The 22,885-nt window shown below is 31.5% G+C and overlaps 1 protein-coding gene across 15 annotated transcripts in view; it reads left to right on the forward strand.

Annotated features, from left to right (window-relative positions):
* The window catches only part of LOC143227850 (calmodulin-binding transcription activator 2-like), a 184,771-nt gene that overhangs the window by 154,556 nt on the left and 7,330 nt on the right, over positions 1 to 22,885 (forward strand). For 13 of the 15 annotated variants that reach the window (XR_013015107.1, XM_076459179.1, XM_076459185.1 and 10 more), the window contains 11 exons: positions 1,954 to 2,060; positions 2,658 to 2,924; positions 3,505 to 3,695; positions 3,891 to 4,285; positions 5,252 to 5,347; positions 6,599 to 6,920; positions 7,460 to 7,638; positions 7,914 to 8,059; positions 9,706 to 9,950; positions 11,556 to 11,630; positions 21,513 to 21,638. Coding sequence is in view for 14 of the 15 variants with exons in the window: in XM_076459179.1 (XP_076315294.1) it covers positions 1,954 to 2,060; positions 2,658 to 2,924; positions 3,505 to 3,695; positions 3,891 to 4,285; positions 5,252 to 5,347; positions 6,599 to 6,920; positions 7,460 to 7,638; positions 7,914 to 8,059; positions 9,706 to 9,950; positions 11,556 to 11,630; positions 21,513 to 21,638 (2,149 nt within the window). In the remaining variant the exon portion in view is untranslated. Of the gene's footprint in view, positions 1 to 1,953; positions 2,061 to 2,657; positions 2,925 to 3,504; positions 3,696 to 3,890; positions 4,286 to 5,251; positions 5,348 to 6,598; positions 6,921 to 7,459; positions 7,639 to 7,913; positions 8,060 to 9,705; positions 9,951 to 11,555; positions 11,631 to 15,734; positions 15,763 to 16,050; positions 16,102 to 21,512; positions 21,639 to 22,885 lie in introns of those variants that run through there. The other 2 variants (XM_076459175.1, XM_076459176.1) reach the window with 2 other exon arrangements.

Consider the following 22,885-nt stretch of genomic DNA (forward strand, 5'->3'; position numbering starts at 1 on the left):
GTATAATTTCTCTTATTCATATTGACAGATTGTTCATAACAAACAAGTTTTTCTTACCTGTATTGGTTAAGTTCTCTCCTGTCTATATTGATATTTTGTTCATAACAAATAAATTGTCCTATCTATGTTAGTAGTTTATCAGTGACAGTTTATAATTCTCCTCCTATCTGTGTGAACAGTTTATTTGTTTTGATAATGAATAAATTGCTGCAACTTATAATGGTTATCTGTGTTGGCAGTCTGTTTGTGACAGTGAATAACTGTTCCTGTCTGTACTGGTGGTTCCTTGCTTAGTGTATTGAAGGGAATGATTATGTGTGTGTGTTTGTGTCTGTGTAAATATCTACTTTTTGTTGAATAATATATTTATTCTACAGTTTTTTGTCAGTTGCTCATTTCTTAACATATCATACACAACTTGAATATATATATATATTATTCAGCTTGGGGGATAATGGTTGTTAAAACAAAGTATGTGGTCTAGCTAACTGATGATTGAATATTTACTTAAAATTCCTATCAGTGCTATAAGAGTACCTACTGGTACAAAAGAATCACTTTTGTACAATGTCCTGCAGGCATTGTGGATTGTAGCATTGTCCTGCTGAAAGATCCAGTCATTTCCACACAAGCAAGGGCCTTCAGTCAATAAGGATGCTCTCTTAAACATGCCAATGTAGCCAGCTGCTGTTTGACACCATTGTATAACCTGAAGCTCCATTGTTCCATGGAAGGAGAAAGCACCTCAGATCATGATGGAACCTCCTCCACTGTGTCATGTAGAAAATGTCTCTGATGGGATATCCTTATCGTGCCAGTAACATTGGAAGCCATCTGGACCATCTAGGTTAAATTTTTCTCATCAGAGAACGAAACCTTCGTCCACTTTTCTACATCCCGTGTTTAGTGCTTCTCAGCAAAGTTTAACCGAGCTGTTTCGTGGTGTAGAAGGAGGCGTGGCCTTTGAAGATGTTTATGGTTTTTAAAGCCTTTCTCTCGTAGATGCCATCTTATTGTTCTTGAGCTGCATTCTGCGTTCATAAGGGCCCTAATCTGGTTTGACGATCGGCTGGTGTCTTGGTGGGCAACCTGTTGAATCCTCCTGCTCAACATCAGCAACATTTTCTAGGGCCGATCACTTGAAATGTGACTGATTTTATTGAATAATTATGCACATGTGGCTTATATTTACACAAAATGTGACTCCTAATTTGTAGGTTTAAAAGATCTACCAGTGTATCAAATTTAAAAAAAAAGTTATATCAATGAAATTTTCTCTGCTTTTGTGAAAGTAGAAAACAAAAAAGGGGGAAGAAACTCATTCAAAATTGGAGATGTTATATTTCAGTTATTTCTAAATGGATTACCTTGAAATCTGGTATCTGAAGTAACAGTTTAGTGGAAAAAAATCTCCCAAAAATATTTTATAGTTTAGATTACCACAGTCTGAGATGCAGAAGGTGGAAAATCACCAAACTATCATTCCTGTTAATAGCACACAGCATGTCTTGCAGCAGGTTGTTAGATTACCACAGTCTGAGATGCAGAAGGTGGAAAATCACCAAACTATCATTCCTGTTAATAGCACACAGCATGTCTTGCAGCAGGTTGTTAGATTACCACAGTCTGAGATGCAGAAGGTGGAAAATCACCAAACTATCATTCCTGTTAATAGCACACAGCAGGTTGTTTCAGCTGCATGACGCACAACTGTGTGTCTTGATAATGTCAGTTCAGTGTGAACTTTGTTTGGTTATCTTATTAATGCCAGTTAAATATTAAGTGTGAATTTTTAGTTGTTAGGTTATTTCAATAATGCTAGTGAGTTGCTTTTTTTAGGATATAAATCTTGAATAAAAGTTTAAGGAAAAGAACTATGCTTGTTTACTTCATGAAAATTTGAAAGTCAGTCCTTTATGTTTGTTATTTCATTACATTTGTTTTAATCTGTAGATCGAGTACTAAAGTTTTCCTTGTTGGAACGATTGGAAATGTTAGAGACAAGAATGTTATTTCAGCCTCAGGAGACAGTAGTTTATCCAGCTGGAATTTTTACGCAAGTAAGACGTACATTATAAAGTAAACTTCATTCATTAAAGTGTACTGATTGAGTAATTAAAAAATTAGTAGTCTGACAGAACTACTTGTGGTAGTAAATTAATATTAATATTAGTGTATTACACATAAATCATCTGTTGTACTAAATGAGGTGTTTTGAAGACTTGGAATATTAGTGTGAATGGTGGGTGTATTTGGAAACTGTTGAGTGATTTTACTAAAACATTTAAACTTGCATAAGTACCTAATTTCAATTATGGTAACATAAATCGTTAGATATGTAACAATTTATAAAATATTGTTTCATTGCTTTATATTAATTGAGAATCATGTGTGCACAGGCTCTTATATAATTTTTATATATTTGCAGAGAGACATACTATTTTCTTTTGTTTCTTCTTCCAAACACAGTCGAGTGCCATTTCTTCATTTTTTAGCAGATCAACTTAAACCTTGTTAGAATTATATGTTGGTCCAACACACCTGGACATCTTTTCCAATTTTTTTCTTTTATTTAAACCTTTGTAAAGATTTTATAGGGTGAAAAGTCAAAGAAACCAAAGACTTTATGTACTTTATATTTATTATTCTTCATCCAGGGGTGCAGTGACAAACAGAGAAGCTTTGAAGATCGCTTAGTTGTTTTATGTCAACGGCTACTTGCTGGAACATGGACTCTTGGCAATGACACAAGTCCCCTGCAAGTCACTTCTCGCTCTGATCTCACTTTACTTCACTTAGCAGCAGCCCTTGGTTATAGCAAACTGGTGTGTACTTTGCTGCATTGGAGAGCTGAAAACCCATCGTTAATTCTAGAGTCAGAAGTAGATGCTCTGAGTCGAGACAAAAACAAGTGTACGCCACTAGTAAGTATGGATATAAATATTGATCACCAGAGAAATACTTAATAACTTCAACTATTTTATTAAAATATTTTTATTAAAATGAAAGACATTTAATGTGCTTTATGTGCATATTTAAATCCATATCGTGTATCAAAGCTCAAAAGATGTAAAACTCCACATCTAAAATTGTATTCTTCTCAGTAAGCACAACTCATGAGATCCTACTTCTGTTTATCCATGTCTCTGTATTTCCCACATCTTTATTGTGTATACACTGCAGAATTACTAAAAACATATATGAGTATTCTTATATCATTTTGTTTTCCACAGTAAGAACTGGGAGTGTTAATAATTTATTGATCTTAAATGTCTTTCGTTACTCCATCATTTAAGTTAACAACAAAGAGTTTAAAAAGGAAAAAAACATACTGTAAGCTGCAGATATGCAATTCAGATAGATTTTGTTTCTCAGAATTATATGAAAAAGGATATACATCAAGTGAAAACAAAATAGGTAATCCTGGCTGTTTTGTTTGTTTTAACTTTTAATCTACTTTGTACACTAAGAGGACCTGAAAGTTTCACATTTTTATTTCCTCAGTTGTGGGCTTGTGCCCGTGGGCACAAAGAGGTGGCATTGTTGTTATACCAATGGAATGGGCCTGCAGTCAAGATCCAGGACAGCATTGGTAATGACCCCTTAACTATTGCTCACCACAAAGGTCATCATGAATTAGCCGAGCAAATTGAACATTTGGAACAAGCTCAACAGTATCAGGAAGGTGTTTCAGGGTAAGAACATGTTTCACATTAACATCCGTCTCAATCTGAACATGTTTTCTAGATCTTGTTATTGTTGTTTTTTCAAAAGAAAGTTTCCTTTATTGCATTTCTCCTAATGTCCTTAATATTTTTTTTGGATATTCATATTGTACCCTATTTAAAGAGTTATTTACAAATTTTTGTTATAACATTTGCTTTTAACAGGTTTAGCCCTAAGCATAGTAGTGCTTTTGAAAATCATTCCAAGTCTACCATCGATAGGATGTCTTCTATCCCTGACATGATAAAGTTTTCATCATCAGTGTTACAAGTCCTAAATCCATTATCAAATCTCACATCTTCAAAGAACCCTAATCAAACAGCCTCTCATATTCTTTTAACTAAACAGTCTTCTGTAGATAGCAGTCTCTCTCTTCCGGGACTCACCACGTCTGTAGAATTGTCTAAACAACCTCTTAGCACCAAGAACTTGTGCAAAACTCCATTATTATCTCGTAGTGATCGAAGCCTATCCTTACCCCTGACGGGTTCTGCAGTTGTGAAAACTTCCAACATTAGAGAAAAGGATGGTATACCGTCACCTGGTCTCATGGATACTGGTAATGTAACAGAACCAAGCTAATGCATTGAATAAAAAAAGATTAAGTTAATGTCATTTTTGAAACAAAAATTGCTTTTTGTCATCTTAAAGTTCTTGAATAAATTCTTTGTACTTTTAAGGTACCAAAACCTTAAATTAACATATTAGATAATCAGTCATCTTTGAACGAATTTCTCATTCAAATTTGTCAGACCCTATTTACACAAAAAAAAGATTAATTTATCAGTGACTAAGAATATTCATTCTCTTCTTCAATTTATCTGTAAAAGTTTTCCAGTGAACATTTTACTTAGTGTTTTAGTAAATATAAGTAAAAAAGAAAGCAATATACACCCTTCAGTTTATAAATAGAATGGTCTGCTTTTTATTTTGAAACTTTGAAGTAACATAATTCTTAAGTCATTTGTATTAATTTTAAATGTATTTACTAAATGATGGATGGACACTCTCTAAGCCAATGTGGATTCCAGGAACTACGTATGATTAGTAGTAGTATAAAAAGAACTTTTGTTTCTTTGTAACAGATCGACTAGAGCAGGGGAAATATTCTAACACATCATTTAAGCAGTGGAAAAGTTCTAGGAGCAGACACAGAAAAATATTCTATTTTGAGCATAAAACTTTTAGAATCGATGGTGTACTTGCACAGCTGTAACTGTTTACAATACATTGCTGGTAAAGTTTAACTTCAGCAACAAATTTAAAGGACTCTCACCAGTTTGTCTTGTTGTTCTCATTTTATTTAGTTTGCATATATTAATTTTGCTCTTGCTAAAACTCTTAGATTCACTTTTGTTTTCATTTTATATTATTCCAGCATTGTTAATCTCTCTAGATTTATATCACATTCTGTTTTGATAATGACAAAGTTTTTATTTTATGGGTAAAATGTTTGTACAACTGCCTCTCTGCTCATCATGTTAAAGTAGATGAATGTTACTCATGCAGTTCTGTTGTGTTTCAGGTGAGACATTGTCCAATAATAAGAGTCCTTACATAGATGTTGTTGGTGTTTCTGATGAAGAACACGACAGTCGGAATGTGATAGCTGTAACAAAGGGTGTGTATCAGTAATCAGTTTTTCTTCACATAAAGTTCTATGCTGATATTGAATATTTGGAATATTTGTCTTTTTGTTATTTAAATTTTATTAAGCAAACATGTTTTTCTTTGTTCTGATGGATTACTGGCTATTTATGGTCTATAAGTCAATATTCCAGGTTGTAGAAGGATCAAAGTTTTGAGATCCCACTGAATATGCTCTATTCTATCAGCTGTGAGGGCATTATAACCATAAAAGTCAATTTGCTATTTCAGTTAAAAAATAACAGGGTAAGCAGTGGATACTGTTGACCAGTTGTTATCCCTCTGATCAACACTTTTGAATTAGGAATGGCTATGTTTTAATCTTAAGGATCTCTGGCCTAGCCATCTAACTCATCTGTTTCATACTCTGCCATTTATATTTAGAATACTAATGCCAGCAGAGGGCTTTGTTACTCATGTTAAGGTCCTTCATAGTCCATTAAAATTATTCATTTTACCAGTGAAGACTCCAGGTTGAAAGAACTAGCTCACCAATGATGATAAAACTCAATGCTGTATTTCAGATGTTTGTAGACCTATCTTAATTTCATAAAAAAAAATTCGTGATGTATTAGTTTTTACTAAATACAAAATTTTACAGATTTCTAGAAATCATTATGTCTGAAGGACAAGATACACATGCTTTTTACTGACTAATAGGAAAAAAAATCTTTTGCACTCTACTTTTATTGATTAATTTTAAACCTACACTACCTTCATAAGTAATCTTGTTCTGTAATGTTTCTGTTATATTCAAGAGTCCATAGTGGCAAAATGTAATTAAATCTCGCATATTAAGTCTTCACAATATTCGTTAAAACTTGATTATGAATAAAGATAAGCTAAATGAATAACCTCTACAAATTTAGATAGGCTTCAGACCAGAAAAAATTCAGTATAATATGCTAATGATTTTTTCATTAGAAGGTAATATTTCTTAATGTAGGTACGTTTGCCAAAAATATTTAATGATTTTTATTTCCTCTACTTTTAATTTTCAGCTCGGTAGAAGTGTATCTATCATTTATGATCAAAAGTTTAGTCTTTATCAAGCTTAGTGTGTTTGTAGTTAGAACAGTAAAAATACATTTTTTAAAATTAATACTGAAAATATTTTCACTTTTAAAATTTTGTTGCTCACTTTATTTAAGGTTTTTCATAAATATCAGTCTCGTTTGTTTATAAACACTCTTGTAATTGTCTAGGCTGTTGTGTTTCATTACAGCTGGCAGCAACATTTCCAACCACCCGCAAACCTACACTAATTGTGACCTGAACATGGGCGATGCAGACAATCAAGTTTTAAGTCTGGCAGAGAAAATCATTGCTGCTATGCCTGACCGTATTAAGGCTTCTTCAAACACTGGTGTGCTCGCAGACTTTATGGAGATGGAAAGTGAAGGAAGTTTAACACAGGAAGATAGTGGAATCTCTGAAAACCACTGCAATCAAGATAAGTCCTCGGTGGAACTGTGCCCTGTGGATGAACCTCCACCTCCCCTGTTGAGTGAAGAGTTTAACTTTGAGTTCAGTGACCACCAGTACAGGTAAGGGAAGTAGCCAAAGGTGTGTTTTAACAGTCTGTTCGTTTAACTAGAGAAATTATTTAACTTTGAGTTCAGTGACCACCAGTACAGGTAAGGGAAGTAGTCAAAGGTGTGTTTTAACAGTTTGTTCGTTTAACTAGAGAAATTATTTGGGCAATTTTTTTACTAACCTTGTAAACTTGTAATGATAGTACAAGTGCTGTCTGAGTGCTTATTAGATTAACAGTTGTATTCCTGAAACCATAGTTAAAATTGGAGACAAATTTTTTACTATACATTTTGTTTTGTTATTAAAAGTTTTTTTAACGATGAAAAATAAATAAAAGACATTTTTTGGTCAACTTTCTATTTCAAGCAAATGTCATTATTTTGAATTACTAGGACCCATGGCAACTAATTGGACTGTTTTATAATTAAAAAGTAATAATGTAGAAAATTAAATATGATGCATTTGTAAAGCTGTCAATGCATCTTGTGACTTAGGTTTCCAAAAGATACTTGTATAGGACTTAACTGTTTAACATTTTTCCATCTTACAGATACTGTGAGGCTGGTACCCCAAACTCTTCCTTAAGTCCCACTTCTTCATCTCTTCAAAGTCCAGCAAGCTTCACTTTGGAGTCCTGCTCACCACCACCCACCACTGCAGACTTTTGTGAATTTTTCCAAGCCTCTGGTAAAATTATGGAGAGAGATTTTTCTAACCTAACACTTTCAGGTAAGTGGAATTTGTTGTTCCAGTTTCATTTCATATTTGTTATTTTAAATATAACAGTTTATTACTTTTATTTACTCCACTTGCTTTGTTCATCTTTCACTTCTTGAAATTTGGTGTTGGTGTTTTTTTTAAGTTTCACATGTTTCCTTTTCTCTAAAGTTCATTTTCTCTCCACATGGTGCTCTCTTTCTTTTTCTTTGCTTTTTAAGCACACCCAGTGGCTGTAAATTGTACTGTTTTTTTTAACCTGTGAATAATTTAAGTTTTCTCCATAGACCATGAGCAAAGAGAACTTTATGAAGCAGCCAAGATTATACAGAAAGCTTATCGCTCCTACAAAGGTCGCAAACGTCAGGAAGAGCAGGAAAAAGAAAAAGCTGCAGCTATTCTAATTCAGAGTTATTATCGAAGGTACAAACAGGTAAGATAGTGAGAAGTTTCTTGCATGCAGTGAAAGGATGAATCTGTGTACATCGCAAACTGGAACAGTTACTAATCAGCATTATGTGACTGCTACCTGAACAGAGGACCAATGTTTAAACAGAAAGGATAAAATTTTTGCTTTTCATATAACAGTACATGTCAGATGGTCATACTTCTCTTAGATAAAAGGCTTAAGATCATAAATATTGAAGAAAATAAATGAACCCAAAACACTGCAGTGCTTCTGGATAAATGAAATCTTTGGTTTCCTATGGAGTCTCATTGTCACTTTGTTTGCTTCTGTTTTCTTGCTCATGAATGACAATCAGAATTGTTTTTCTTTTTATTGATATTTTACACTGAAGTATTTGATGGACTTTTATTCTGACACCAGAGTAGTAGCACACATTTCTATGCCCCCCAGTGGCTCAGCAATATGTCTGGGGACTTACAATGCTAAAATCCAGATTTTGATACCCGTGGTGGGCAGAGCACAAATAGCCCATTGTGTAGCTTTGTGCTCAATTCAAAACAACAACACATTTCTATAAAAGACATAATTTTTTCTTTCATTATTTCCACTTACATCGTACCAAAAATCTGTTCCGTTATTTTGGGGGGGGTTTTGTGAGAAAAAAAAATGCATTTCAGATTTTTCATTGACACTAAAATTTGACATCGTGGACATTAAACATGAGCATGCTCATTCCATATTTTTATAGGCTACTACTATAGTGAGTGAAAGATGCAAACAAAAAGACACAAACTTAGCTTGAATATTGTTTTGAAATAAGGTCATATTTGTTTTTTCATTGCACAGATAACAATGGCTTTTATCACAATAAATGTTTTATCAGTTTGAAAATCATCTTGCCATCTTGTGTTCTTATACACACACTTCTGCACAAAATGGTAGCACTAATCATTTACCTATGTAAACAACAACATTTCTCAGAGAAATGAAATTCTCTTTCAATTGTCTGAAGTCAGTGTAAAGAGAAACTATTAATTATCAGTGGCTGTTAATCTCCATATTTAAATATTTAATAAACCTGATTGTCAAGAAAACCTTTTCAAATCTGTACACTGAATTTCTACCAAAACTGACAATGAAGAAACTTAAGTGTTAGCCATGAACCACTTAATTGAATATATGATAAACATGCAACTGTGGTGAAGTACTTTTACCATAATAGTAGTTAAAGAAACTGTGGATGTATTCTGTATCTCCAAAGAAACAAATAGTATCAAAATGAAGTAAAATGCTAAAAGACTTGTTTAGTATTATATATACATGCAGTACTTTTTTTCTTAGCTTATTGCCAATCTATAGATGAGGTGTTTGAAGACTGAAAACATGAACGATGTCGATATTTTTGTTGTTTTCACTGCAAGTTAAACAAATTACAATGCTTGTCATACTGACATTTATGTTTTGATACTGTTGTCTCAATTGACAGTTTATAGAAAAGGTGGTCCTTTCTTTTATAACAGATTTTATTTTGTGTTCAACAGACTCTAACCTAATTCTTCCAGTACATTTTTTGGCAGCAAATTGAAGAGATAGGGTATCAATGGTATTCCAAGCAACTTATATGTACTGCTTCCATTACAGAATTATTCATAATTTTTGTTTGTTTGTAGTACCTTTATTACAAAGAGATGACTAGAGCAGCTCAGGTGATACAGAACCAGTACCGTAGCTACTGCGAACACAAGAGATTCAAAAAGAGTCAAGGAGGAGGAATCTTAGCAGGTTCTAATGCCAGCTCTAGTGGTCTTCAAGGGACTTCTAGTCCTAGTCTTCAGTCTTTCTATAGAACAATAGGAGATGGAGACAGTAGAAGGCCTAGTTGCAGCCGAGAAGGAACTCCAACATCAGTCTTTAAGTATGTTTTTAATTGTAACACGAGAAGATTAAATACATTCTGCACCACAGAATTAACTATATGTGATAATTGACTAGCACATTTTGATGTATATAATAATATTATAACCCATACTAACTTATCCTATAAGGGTTTTTATAATCAGGCATCATAATTTCAGGTTTTTGTAGATCGTCTTTTATTGGTAACTTTGTCAATCTCGAGCTTCATCTGAAAGAAAAGAGGTTTTATCAGTTGGGGAGTACAATACAAACTTGATGAGGTGTATACTATAAAACGTAGGTTACTGGTTCCTGCCATTATTAGGCCTAAATATATGTTTATATGTAATAGCATACATTAGTAATCTCAATGTGCACAGGCAGTATAGTGTATAGATCACATTGTTTGCAAAGATACAGAAAAACAAAACATTCTGAATGTCTATAAATAAAATGTTTGAGAATCAGTGGAATATATGATATAAAGTTTACGCAATTTTCTCCACAGTCTCTCGTTCTTTTTTAGTTGCATTATTAAATAATGTGTTTACAGCCAGCAGCCTAGCTAACCCTTAATTTATGTGTAGACCCTGTAGTTATATACAATGTAAATATAACACAGTTTGATTCATTCTTGATTTCTTCATTTTTAGTTGCAAACATATGTGTAGGCCTCTAGGATTGTATGTTTTTTACAGCTCTGCCATCAACCAATATAGCTGTTCAATAGTTTAATAATATTAGTTGTTAGAGACAGGGTACAAGTTTTTAACACTACTCTTGAAATTAGATGAAAAATATACGAGCCATATTGTATATTCAGCAATCTTTATTACCATTACTGTTTTGTATATAAATATTTGTGTGGGGTGAACTTTAATATTAGAACAAAAACTTTTCAAGGTTACCTGGTTTATTTAAACCAGTTCTTAATAGTCTTGTTGTAATTAACAAAAGTTTTTCATACTTATGTTCAAAAGTATATTGACCACTGTAGCCTAATGTTATGTTCTTGTCGTGTTGTCAGTAATATAGACTTAACCTCTGTAGTTTGGCATTAATGAAGAATTCACAAACATTCAGAAACGTTGCTAAGCCTGTGTAGACCTCTAAAATAACATATATATAGTTCTATATATGTAAAAACGGCTCATTTGGGTTGAGAAAATATTTTATGTAGAAGAGCAAACAACGTTTTGACCTTCTTCGGTCATCGTCATGTTCACAAAGAAAGAAAGAGGTAACTGACCAGAAGCTGACATCACTGATATATATAGTTCATTTGTATACATGTATCATAGTAATGGAAAATCCTTAGTACTTTTAGCAGGTATTTGATTTTAAAATGAACAAGTTATTTATATTTATTAATCATGAAATTAAATAATTTTTCAGACTTAAAATATAGAAATGCCACCTTGAATCCTCTACTGAAATTTTGACTCTACTTGACCTCTGTTTTATTATTTTTAACTTCAGTTTTTTTTCTTGTACCTGTAATTATGAATTGTGTTAAATCATAGTCTGAATTATCAGTGAGATATAATGAATGACATAAAGTTAATATTTTTCTGTTTTTAATTATTTTTATGGTTTAAAAAATTATTCTTTTCAATGTATGAAGACGCACCTACTCCCAGAGAAGACAGCATCAGGCTGCAAGAAAAATTCAGCAGTTCATGAGACAATCCAAAAATAAGTGAGTTATACTAATGCATTCATTAGATTATCCATAAGAATTAGATGCTGGTTTTAATGATACTAATGTTTGTTAAACTGTCCATAAGAAGTAGATGCTGGTTTTAATGATACTAATGTTTGTTAAACTTTCCATAATAATTTGATGCTGGTTTTAATGATACTAATGTTTTTTAAACTATCCATAATAATTTGATGATGGTTTTAATGATACTAATGTTTGCTAAATTGTCCATAAGAATTAGATGCTGGTTTTAATGATACTAATGTTTGTTAAACTATCCATAAGAATTAGATGCTGGTTTTAATGATACTAATGTTTGCTAAACTGTCCATAAGAATTAGATGCTGGTTTTAATGGTACTAATGTTTGTTAAACTATTCATGTCATGAAACAAACCTTAAACTTCCACTGAATGGTTTGGTTCAGCGTCTCATTTATGTGTTGTATCACATGCAGAGTTTTTGCTTCAGAACTTACAGAACACTGTAAAATTTGGTTTACTAAGTGAAAAACCATTTTTTAACAACAAATTTTGCATTAGATTATTATTTATCATTGTATTGTCTTTCCTTTACCTTTATCTTACATTTTCTGAAGGTCTTTTGGGTCATTCCATGTCAAATCATCCAGATTCTGGAAAATTTTCCAGGTGACACCTTCAGAATGCCTTTACAAAATTCACATGCTCATCTACCCAGATAATGACAAATTGCCAAAGATTAGATCAATATCTCTAATAGTTTCTGATTTACAGCCCTGTAATATTTAATTTTTTATTTTTGGCAAATTCATTTTTGGGCAACTTTGGCTGCTTAAAGCTGCAAGAGTAATGGCGGTAGAAGGCTGAAATTTGCTACACTGACCAAATTTATCTCTCTTAGGATTTGCATAGTGAGGCAGTAAAATCACCTGAAAGCCCAAAATTTTTACAATTTCATTATTTAACATTGTGAAAGGCTGGTTAGAATATTTCTGTGGGATTCATAAAGTTCTGACAGGTATTTTTCAAATTTGTATGGATATATTTGCACACAGTAAGACACCTGAACTGAATTTTTTTTAAATAAAAAACGTATGGTCAGAGGATACTTTAAAAATTTATAACTCAAAAAGTAGGTTGAACACCATCCTGATTTTTCGTGTAGATCATATTTAGAGATGTAAGAATATATGGTAGAAATCTGAAAAGGCTGAATAACTGGTGACATGGTCAAACTGTGGCCTGAAGTAGGGCTATTTTTACCTGAATCGTAAAAAGTTGCATGCAACTAAATATTTTTACAGGAGATCTAACAGACTTTTAATTACAACAATTGCTGATTTATCAACTCATATGTTATAGGATATTTGAAAACAAAATTCAGCTTTGTATCATATTAAGTCTTAGAGCTATGGCATATTACACAAACCAATGTTTTTTACGATTTTGGGTTTTCAGGTGATTTTACTGCCTCACTATGCAAATCCTAAGAGAGATAAACTTGGTTTGAGACCATTTTTGAATTCTATGGGATTAATTCAGTCAGTGTAGCAAATTTCAGCCTTCTACCACCATTACTCTTGCAGCTTTAAGCAGCCAAAGTTGCCCAAAAATGATTTTGCCAAAAATAAAAAATTAAATATTACAGGGCTGTAAATCAGAAACTATTAGAGATATTGATCTAATCTTTGGCAGTTTTTCATTATATGGGTAGATGAGCACATGTGAATTTTTTCAAGGCATTCTGTGGGGGTCACCCGCAGGTCCCTGGATGATTTGACATGGAATGACCCTTTTATTTTTTGGTGGTTAGATTTTGACAATCCAACCATGATTGAGGTTCAAGTTTTACTGTGTAGAAAGGACGCGTTTTTTATCGAATGCAGAAATGATTCAATAAAAGCAAACTTTGGTCTCCTTTTTTCTATATATTGTAAATTGTTTGTTATTGAGCTCACAACAATAATTATATCAAATGGGTTTTCAGTACTATTTCATCAATAATCAAGAAACAAGTTTTAAATCTCACCTAATTATGTGATTTTTGGTATATTGAATCAGTTGTAAAATCATTTAACAAACAAAAGTTTGCTGTAATTTTCTGTGTTGCAGTCTATGTTTTTCAGACTTTTTCAACCTATGTATTTATTTATTAAAAAAACCTGAATGAATTAACATACAGGCTTGTTATATTTCATGAATTCGTCAGTTGCTTTAGGTTAAAGTGAAAAAAAACCACAAGTAAGGTGAAACAGTTAAAACGGATTTTGATAAACTATGGTGGACAACGAATGGGACGACTTGTTAATAGAACACTGCTGTAATTATTGGCTCATGTGACACTGTAAACAGTTGGGTGCCAGTTAAGAAGTGACTTATAGTTGTCTAGTACATCTAAATAACTATGTATACTCAGTTTTAAGATTGATGTTAATGTCTTAACGAAGTAAATCCTCAAAAGAAAAACAAAAAATACAAACATAATTCAGCATAGATATAGGATTGTGGAAGGTGGTTATCGGATCTGGTTTGTTTGCATCCCAATTTCTAGATGTAAAAGTTTGTGATTACTGTTTTCAGATTTATGAAATGCCTGCTACAGTCGTTTTTTTAAAATAAAAGTCTGTGATTTGTGACTAAACATTTTGAACCATTTTTAAATTGTCTTTCATTTGGTAAAATTTGTACTTCCATTTTTTTAAATTCTGAAGTTTGCATCCCACAGTCATAAAGTGTTTGCAACACTGTTGACTTGGACTTTTCAGTTTTGTTATTCAGGTTGCTAGATGTGTAGTCATATTAATAGTAAATCTGTGTATCAACCTTAAAAAATATTATATGTTTTTAATGCATACACAAATTCTTTGTAGTTTTGTTTCTTTACTTTCTTTTTAGGTTTGTTTTTAATCCACATTTAATCTGAATCCAAAATTGAATGTTTTACTGAGCTAGTGCACTGATCTGTGGGTGTTTGTATTATGGTGACTGGTGAACATTGAGTATTGAAGAACAAAATTAGATTTAAACTGTTTAAAATGGAATGACAATTTAAAAGTACACTTACGAATAATTCTGGGTAACCAATGATCCTCTGAATTGAGTGCTTAGTTCTTGATGACAAGAAACCCATTTGAAATACAACTGTATCTCAGAATGGTTGGTATGGGTATTAACACTTTTATTGATAAGGATAGAACAATGTTTTGACCTAAAGTTTGTTAGGCCCTCTATTGACAACTACAAAACATTGCAGTTTGGATGTTTTGATGAGATAATAGCAGGTAGAATTTGAGTTGACGATATATTTTTGTTATATTATGAGTGATAATTACTGAAGCTACAATATGAACTTCCAGTATACAACCTGAAAATGACCTAGGAAGGTCAAAACGTTGTTCTATCCTTATCAATAAGTGTTAATACCCATACCAGTTGTTCTGAGATACATTTTTATTTCAAGCGGTTTTCTCATCATCAAGAATTTGACAACAAGCCCTAGTTTATAGGCCTGGCATGGCCAGATGGTTAAGGCACTTGACTCATAATCTGAGGGTCAAAGGTTCAAATCCCCATCACACCAAACATGCAAACCCTTTCAGCTGTGGGAGTGCTATAATGTGATGGTCAATCTCACTGAGATACATTTTTGAGTTCTCAGTTCTTTAGATTTTCCATCCATTTTTGAAAAAGGAATCAATCACCTAAAATTACTTTGATTATTAATTAGTTAATTTTAGATTATATAGTATGCTTAACATACATTAAGATGTAATAATTATATGTACATAGATATATATATGGAAAATTATTGACTCTAAAAATAGTTTAGAACACCTGGCATAGTCTGATGTCTTATCATAACTTATACTTTTATGTATATGTTAACCCTAACTCACAGTTTTGTATACCTTCAAAAAGGTATTTTAATTGATAAAAGTTAATGAAGAGTTATTGAAGTAATTTTTTTCCTGTAATTCATTTTCTATATCACTTCTGAAACAGCACAGTGATATTTACATGATCTTTTATTATGGTCTCGAACCAATGAGAAAGGTTTATTTTAGCTGCATTCTCCACTAACTAGTCACCATCTCTCTTATTTCATTGCTAACCTTGTATAGTGTGTGGGACTTGTGGCACGGGAGAGCGGTGAGTTTTACACAGCAACTACTGTGTCTGTCTGTTTGTCTGTGTTTATTTGTTCAAAGTGTGCTTTTCTTGAGATTTGTTAAGAGTAATAAAGCTCTATAATTTATTATGACTCACAGATTGAATAATTTTCTTATCATTAATTTGTAACTTCAAGTATTTTGTTTATGTTGTATACCTGTTTGTTTCCCTTAATCAAATGTATTAAAACCTTACACACATACATATATGGTCTAATTTTTCAAACTTAAGCCTTGATCCATCCTTCTATTTTATTTCTATTTATAGTTTCTTCAGAACAACATGCTTTTGTTACTGATAGAGTTATTTACATAAATAGTGAGTTATTTCAGTTAATATTCACAATAAATAAATATATATTTTACACACTTAATAATTGGCACATACTTAGAGCTTTCCTTTAGGTCTAAAATATTTCTTAATATTAGCAATTGTGTTCTTTATTTTCATGGAATTTGAAGTAACTTTTACAATCCAGATGCTATTCCACATACAATAAACACTACTATAAAATGTCTATTTAAATTTTTTTTTCTGGTCTATTACATTAAAACTGTTAATGAAAAGATTGTTGTTGTTTTTTTTATTTATGAATAACAAAGTTTCCATACTCAAATGGATGAATTTTTTTTTAATTTCAAGTTCTTGAAATAAACTGCACTTGAACTTGATTTGATAAAAGATGAAAAGAATGTGTGTCACTTCTACAGCTATAAAATATTTTACTAATCTAATTATGAACATAAAATTAACCAATAGACCTTAAGTCTTAAAATTTTCAACATTGTATTGTGATGTGTAGTAAGGTGTATTTTATTAACAAACTAAAAGCGTTTTTCAGGTATTTACTAATATATCTCCTGTAATACAGTTAGAGATTTGAAATAAGTCACAAGTTCAAGGTCAATGAGATACCTTCACCATTTTATGTAGAAAGGAATTTTTGTGCAGCATTATTTTATATGAAGTCAACTGTTCCAGTTAAATATATTTATTCATGGAAACCTTTTAAAAGTTTACCAGATAAATTTCTTTTTACTCTATAAGTTTGTATTGTAAGTCTTCATCTCTTTCATGTAAAGTATTTAGCAAAAAATCTTTGTTATACAGTGTTTTATGTGTGTGTATATATGTATAACCATATACCAAAGGACATTCATATGAAATAAAATATGCTGCATATTTATTAAAAATTATCATAGGGTACAAACTACAATGTGTGGATTATAAAATGTATTTTAGGTTTTGGAGGTGACTAAAGATATGGGACCCACATTATTGTGGAGATACACTGCCTATCAGTCTTAACCTCTGTTTTGCCAGTCTAACATATGAAAATTAGAAGTTAGGAGAGCGAGGTGTGGGTGCTCAAGCCTACAATGTCCCACACCTATATTTTAGTTAAAATAAGAAACTTGGGAGAGCAGTCATCTTCCCATAACTGTGCAGGCAGTGAAGGGTGATATAGATGTGGGACATTGTTAGCTTGAGCACACACATCTCGCTGTCCTAATTTCTAATTTTCTTATGTGAGACTAGCAAATTGGAGAATAAGACTGACAGATGGTGTATCCCCACTGCAATGTGGGTTCTACTTCTTCAATCACCTCCAAAACTTAGGATCCTTTTTTAAAAATATGTTGCATATTTTATTTCATGTTAATGTGTGTTGATTTATGGTTTTAAACAAATTTTATGGTTATAATATAATTAATCAGAGGTTGCGATTTGCTGTTTTTAATGAAGTCCTTGCTCATGATTTTGTTTATTCATTTAACTTCATTTAGATATAATTATTTAATTTCACTATACACACACACACACACACACGTATGTTTAAACAACATTAATATTGATTTATTTTGTCTCTTTTATATTATGCTGCTTGAAGTGCACAAATCAATTAAGTTTTGTAAGCATCTGAAATTAAATGTTTCAAATATACTAAAGACTTTTCCTGTATCAATCTTCCACACTTTCTTCCTCTTAAACATGTCAGTAGTATTCACTCCACTTGCTCATCCAAAGGATCCCAGCTCCTGAAGACATGAAGAGGTATGCTTTAAGGCTGTGAGTTTATGTGACTAGTGATGTCATAACTGTTAGTTATACAAATTACTACCAGGAGCAATAATATCATGAAGTATCACCAAGGGGCAAGTATTTTAGGAACCTCTTCCTGTGGGTGGACAGTTCTATAAAGTACCTTCAGGATGGGACCCACAGATTGGTAATGACTGATATTCATATTAAACTTTGACCTCAAGTGCAAAAATTCCTGATACATTATTAGTTATGCATTATTTACAATCAAAATTGTTTGTTCAAAATTTAACTTCAATACCCAATTATTCAATAATAAACTAAAGATTTTGGATATGTAAAATTATTATTTTATTATATAACAGTTTTCATTAAATTTGTCTGATATACGGTTTACACAAAATATTCAGTGTGCATATTCCTGAAAAGGACCATTTTTCATATTTTCATATTCATATTAATTGAATATTGCATTCAAACTCTACATACTAACTTATGGTGAAACAGTATAGTTTGACTTTGCAATTTACATATATAACTATTCTGTTTTATAATTTCATTATTCATTTATTATCCCCAGGTGAGCCAGCAGTAAGTTTTCAGAAGTATAATGCAAAACGTTGAGGTTGATTCCCTATGATGGAAAGAGCACAGATAGCAATGTGGTTTTATAATAAAACAAAGATTTTGTTTTGCTCCATGATTGCTCAGCAATAAGTTGCTAAGCTGGAGGACTTGTAAAAAAGTGGGTTTTGACATCCACAGTGGTCAAAATACAGAACCCATTCTGTCACTCTGCATATAACAAACAAACAAAAACCATTTATTCAATAATAGAGCATTTTAATGCCTGAAATAAATATGTGCCACAGGTTGATTATAAATACATAGCATAATTCATGTTTTCCATTTATAATTATCCATACGTTAATTTAACATACCAACTGCAAAGGTTGCTTTTTATACTAACATAAATTATTTAAACTATGTATACTATGTATATTTTGTATGCATTGTACTAACTAATGGTAACAAAATAAGTATGGTTCATCTTTGTAGTTTATATACATATACATACATACATTTGTACACTTGTTTATCTTACAGATATGTAGTCCTGAAAATGACTTTTTATATTAACCTTAAGCATTCAAAACCCTAGATACTTGAACCATAACAAACTTTAATTAAAGACAGTAGAATGTTAAAAAAGTGTTTATATATATATATATATATATATATATACAGGCAGTCAAGTTGTTTAAACTTACATTTATCAATTGGTAATTACCAATATACCCTAGCTTTCATTAATGGTATAACATTTTTATTTTACTCTCTAGTTATTAACTTCTACCAGAAATTACTTATTATAGCTAAAGACTGCCAAAATGTAGTGTTTTTCTTAACACATAAATCATAAGTTATGGAGTACTTATTATTTTATGGATAACAATATTATATGTATATCTTTCCATAGAACAATCCTGAATTCAAATATAATTCGTTTTGCAAAACAGTTTTCCCTAATAGATGAAACATAATCACTATAAAACATGTGCATTACATGTTACTTTCAACTATCAAAAGAATCAGATTGTATGCTGCTTTTCAAAATAGTTTACAAATAAAAGTAGATACAATAGTTAGGAATTTATGAAAAATCACCTACACTGATACTATTAACAAATACAGCCACTTTTAATTATGATTTATTCTATGTATAGTAACCTACTTTAAATACTAGATATATTCTAAGCATTTACTATATGAATCTCTGACCAGAAGTTGAGCTGCATTCTTAGGCAACATTCTGGCAATTGTTAATTAGAATAAACAAGCTTTTATAGAGGTAAAACTATAAAAATGTTATAATCACTTAAGAATGAAAACAGTGATATACAGATAATTATGGATTGAAAAATTCAACTTCAAGGAGTCATGCTGTTTATATAAAAAAACTATTTGTTTGAAAATATTGTATTTAATTAGTACAATGCATGGTATAAGTATCTAGAATTTTGAATTCTTTAGATGAATATAAAAAAGCTCTTTTCAGGACTATGTAACTGGAAAATTAATGTATGAATAATTTGTATGAAAAACATGAAATCAAACTGTTTTGTATTAACTTTAATTAATGTAATGCATAGGGTATATATTCAAAATTTAAATAATTTTTAACATGTAAAACAGTCCTTTTCAAGAATACATAGCTTGAAAATTAAACTAGTACAAAGATAACGCTATGTAACATAAATTTTGTTCCTGGATAGTATGTGTTATTTATTAATTGCTTATGTTGTAAAAGTGCAGAAAATGATCATTATTCCCTTCAAACTTTGCTTTTGTGACCTGGATAATGAAATTTAGAAATTAACCTATTTTCTATGTAAAAACGGGCAAATTTGCACATTTTCATTTACATAAGGTCTGAATAAAACAACATATGAATCAATATTTACATGTATTTATACTAAAGTAATACAAAAATGTTTAGAAGTGTAATTTTTCGAGATTTGCGACTGTAATGTAAATCACTTTCACATATCAGCCCCCAAATATAGTCTCTCATCATGTTTTCTTTATACGTCACATGTCACAAAAGCAAAGTTTGAAGAGAAAAGTTTTTTTTTCCATTTACTTTAGGTGTAAGCAATTAGGAAATAACACTTTCTGTCCAGGAACAAGAAAAAGTAAAAATGTTGTTACATAGTGTAATTTATGTGTGTGCAACAAATTATGCTATAAGTTTAGTCAAACTGTAATACATGTAACATGAATCAAATATTGTTTATTATATAAGTGGATTTTATTTGTTTGTTATTATGCACAAAGCCACATGGTTGGCTGTCTGCACTCTGTCCACTGCAAGTATTGAAACCCAATTTTTAGCATTATGAGGCTTCAGATTTCTGAGCCACTGATAAGCCACACAAAAAAGTTTGTTTAATCACATAATTTTAACTTTGTGTAGATGTGAGGAATCATTCCCTAAATTTTAGCATTATAAATCTGTGAACATATTCCTGTCACACCTGTATGAATATTAACGTGATATTATAAAGTAGACATTTTTATCATCACAAGAGTGCAGAGCTAATGTGAGAAATGGCCTATGTTCATACTGGGGCAAGCCAACATTAGTTGTTTTGGGTAACATCCTAGAGACATTCTCTACATACTGGCTGTAATTCATGAAATATCTGTTCTTCTGGTATCACTGTGTGGAACTATTCCTGCGCAGTTCAACCTGCTTTTGGTGGTAATTTGTATAAGTTTAACAGTCCACATGTACTCAGAGCATACCCCCCACTGGGCAGCAACCTTTAATCTCCTCTACCTTGTTACTCCCTCAGGTACCCGCCATCCTCTTGATGTAAAAGTGGGACTTGCACTTCTCCTATTACAGCTACCTTTGTCTTTTTGTCTTTATTGTTATAACTTGTTTATTTTATTTGAAATAGTTTTTAATTTAACAACTTACACTAGAAACTAAAAAATACTATAAATGCATACTGCAAATAAAAATTGTTTTGTGTGTTTCACAGAATGTTATTTTTCTATGTAGACTTAAGTTCTCTGAACATAAGTAACCATTTTTTAATAAAATATTTTCTATGTATTACAATATAATCCATAATAAAAAATATCAATCCTTAGTTTGTTTCACTTTTGAAATTTAGGTTACAGAGAGAACGTGCGTTAGCTGCAGAAAAAGAGAGGCCACGGGGGGAAGCAGTGGGCCAGCAGCTACAGCTCCCAAGATCTCGGGAGCTGCCTTCTAACATTAGCAGAATAGAGAGAAAAAAGTGAGTTGAACAACTATTAATAAATTATTTACAAATCCAATAAATAATTATCAGAATGTGTGGAATTAATAGCCTTTTTACCCAAAAAATGGTGAATCCAAAAGTAGATATTGAATAGCTTTATCACTTAGTAAGTAATGAGTTGAAAATGAGAAATTAGTAGTCTTTAATGTATCTAAAAGTAAATTATGAATATCCTTAACACTGGATAAGAAATGAGTCAAAAAGTGAGTAATCAGTAGGTTTTTCACTTGGAAAGATATGAGTTAAAATGTGAGTAATCAGTCTTTCACTTGGGAGGAACTGAGTCAAAAGTGAGTAATCAGTCTTTCACTTGAGAAAAACTGAGTCAAAAAGTGAGTAATCAGTAACCTTTTCACTTGAGAAGAACTGAGTCAAAAAGTGAGTAATCAGTATTCTTTTCACTTGGGAAGTAATGAATTAAAGATGTGAGTTATCTAACATTACAGTGATTCAGAATGAAAGTGAAAACAAATCTGGACACAATAAAAATGACATACAAACATTTCTTTATATCATTAGTGTTATAAAAAAGTATATTTTAATCTCTGACATACTTAGTAATTTATTTAGACTATCACCACATTATTTTAGTAACTGATCCAACCAACTGTAGGTGATGAATACCAACACACACACACGCATAATTAATTATCTTCATAACAAGATAACTGTGACCACTGTACTGTCAGATCAGATTGTATGGGCACTGTAAGGATTTTGATACTTTTATCATATGATGTGGGAGCTTGTGGTAATTGCAAGACTTATGACAACTGTGCCATTAGAGATAGTGAACTCTGTGAATGTTGTGTAGACTCAGATAACACTATGTAACATAAATTTTGTTCCTGGATAGTATGTGTTATTTCTTGATTGCTTATGTTGTAAAAGTACAGAAAATGGCCATTTTCCCTTCAAACTTTGCTTTTGTGACCTGGATAATGAAATTTAGAAATTAACCTATTTTCTATGTAAAAATGGGCAAATTTGCACATTTTCATTTACATAAGGTCTGAATAAAAAAACATATGAATCAAGATTTACATGTATTTATACTAAAGTTATACAAAAATGAACAAAAATGTTTAGAAGTGAGTAGTTTTTCGAGATTTGCTACTATAATGTAAATCACTTTCACGTATCAGTCCACAAATATAGTCTCCCATTGTGTTTTCCTTATATGCTCCCAGGTCACAAAAGCAAAGTTTGAAGAGAAAAATAGG

This window comes from Tachypleus tridentatus, chromosome 10, assembly GCF_004210375.1.
Source record: "Tachypleus tridentatus isolate NWPU-2018 chromosome 10, ASM421037v1, whole genome shotgun sequence".
NCBI classification, from domain to species: Eukaryota; Metazoa; Arthropoda; class Merostomata; order Xiphosura; family Limulidae; genus Tachypleus; species Tachypleus tridentatus.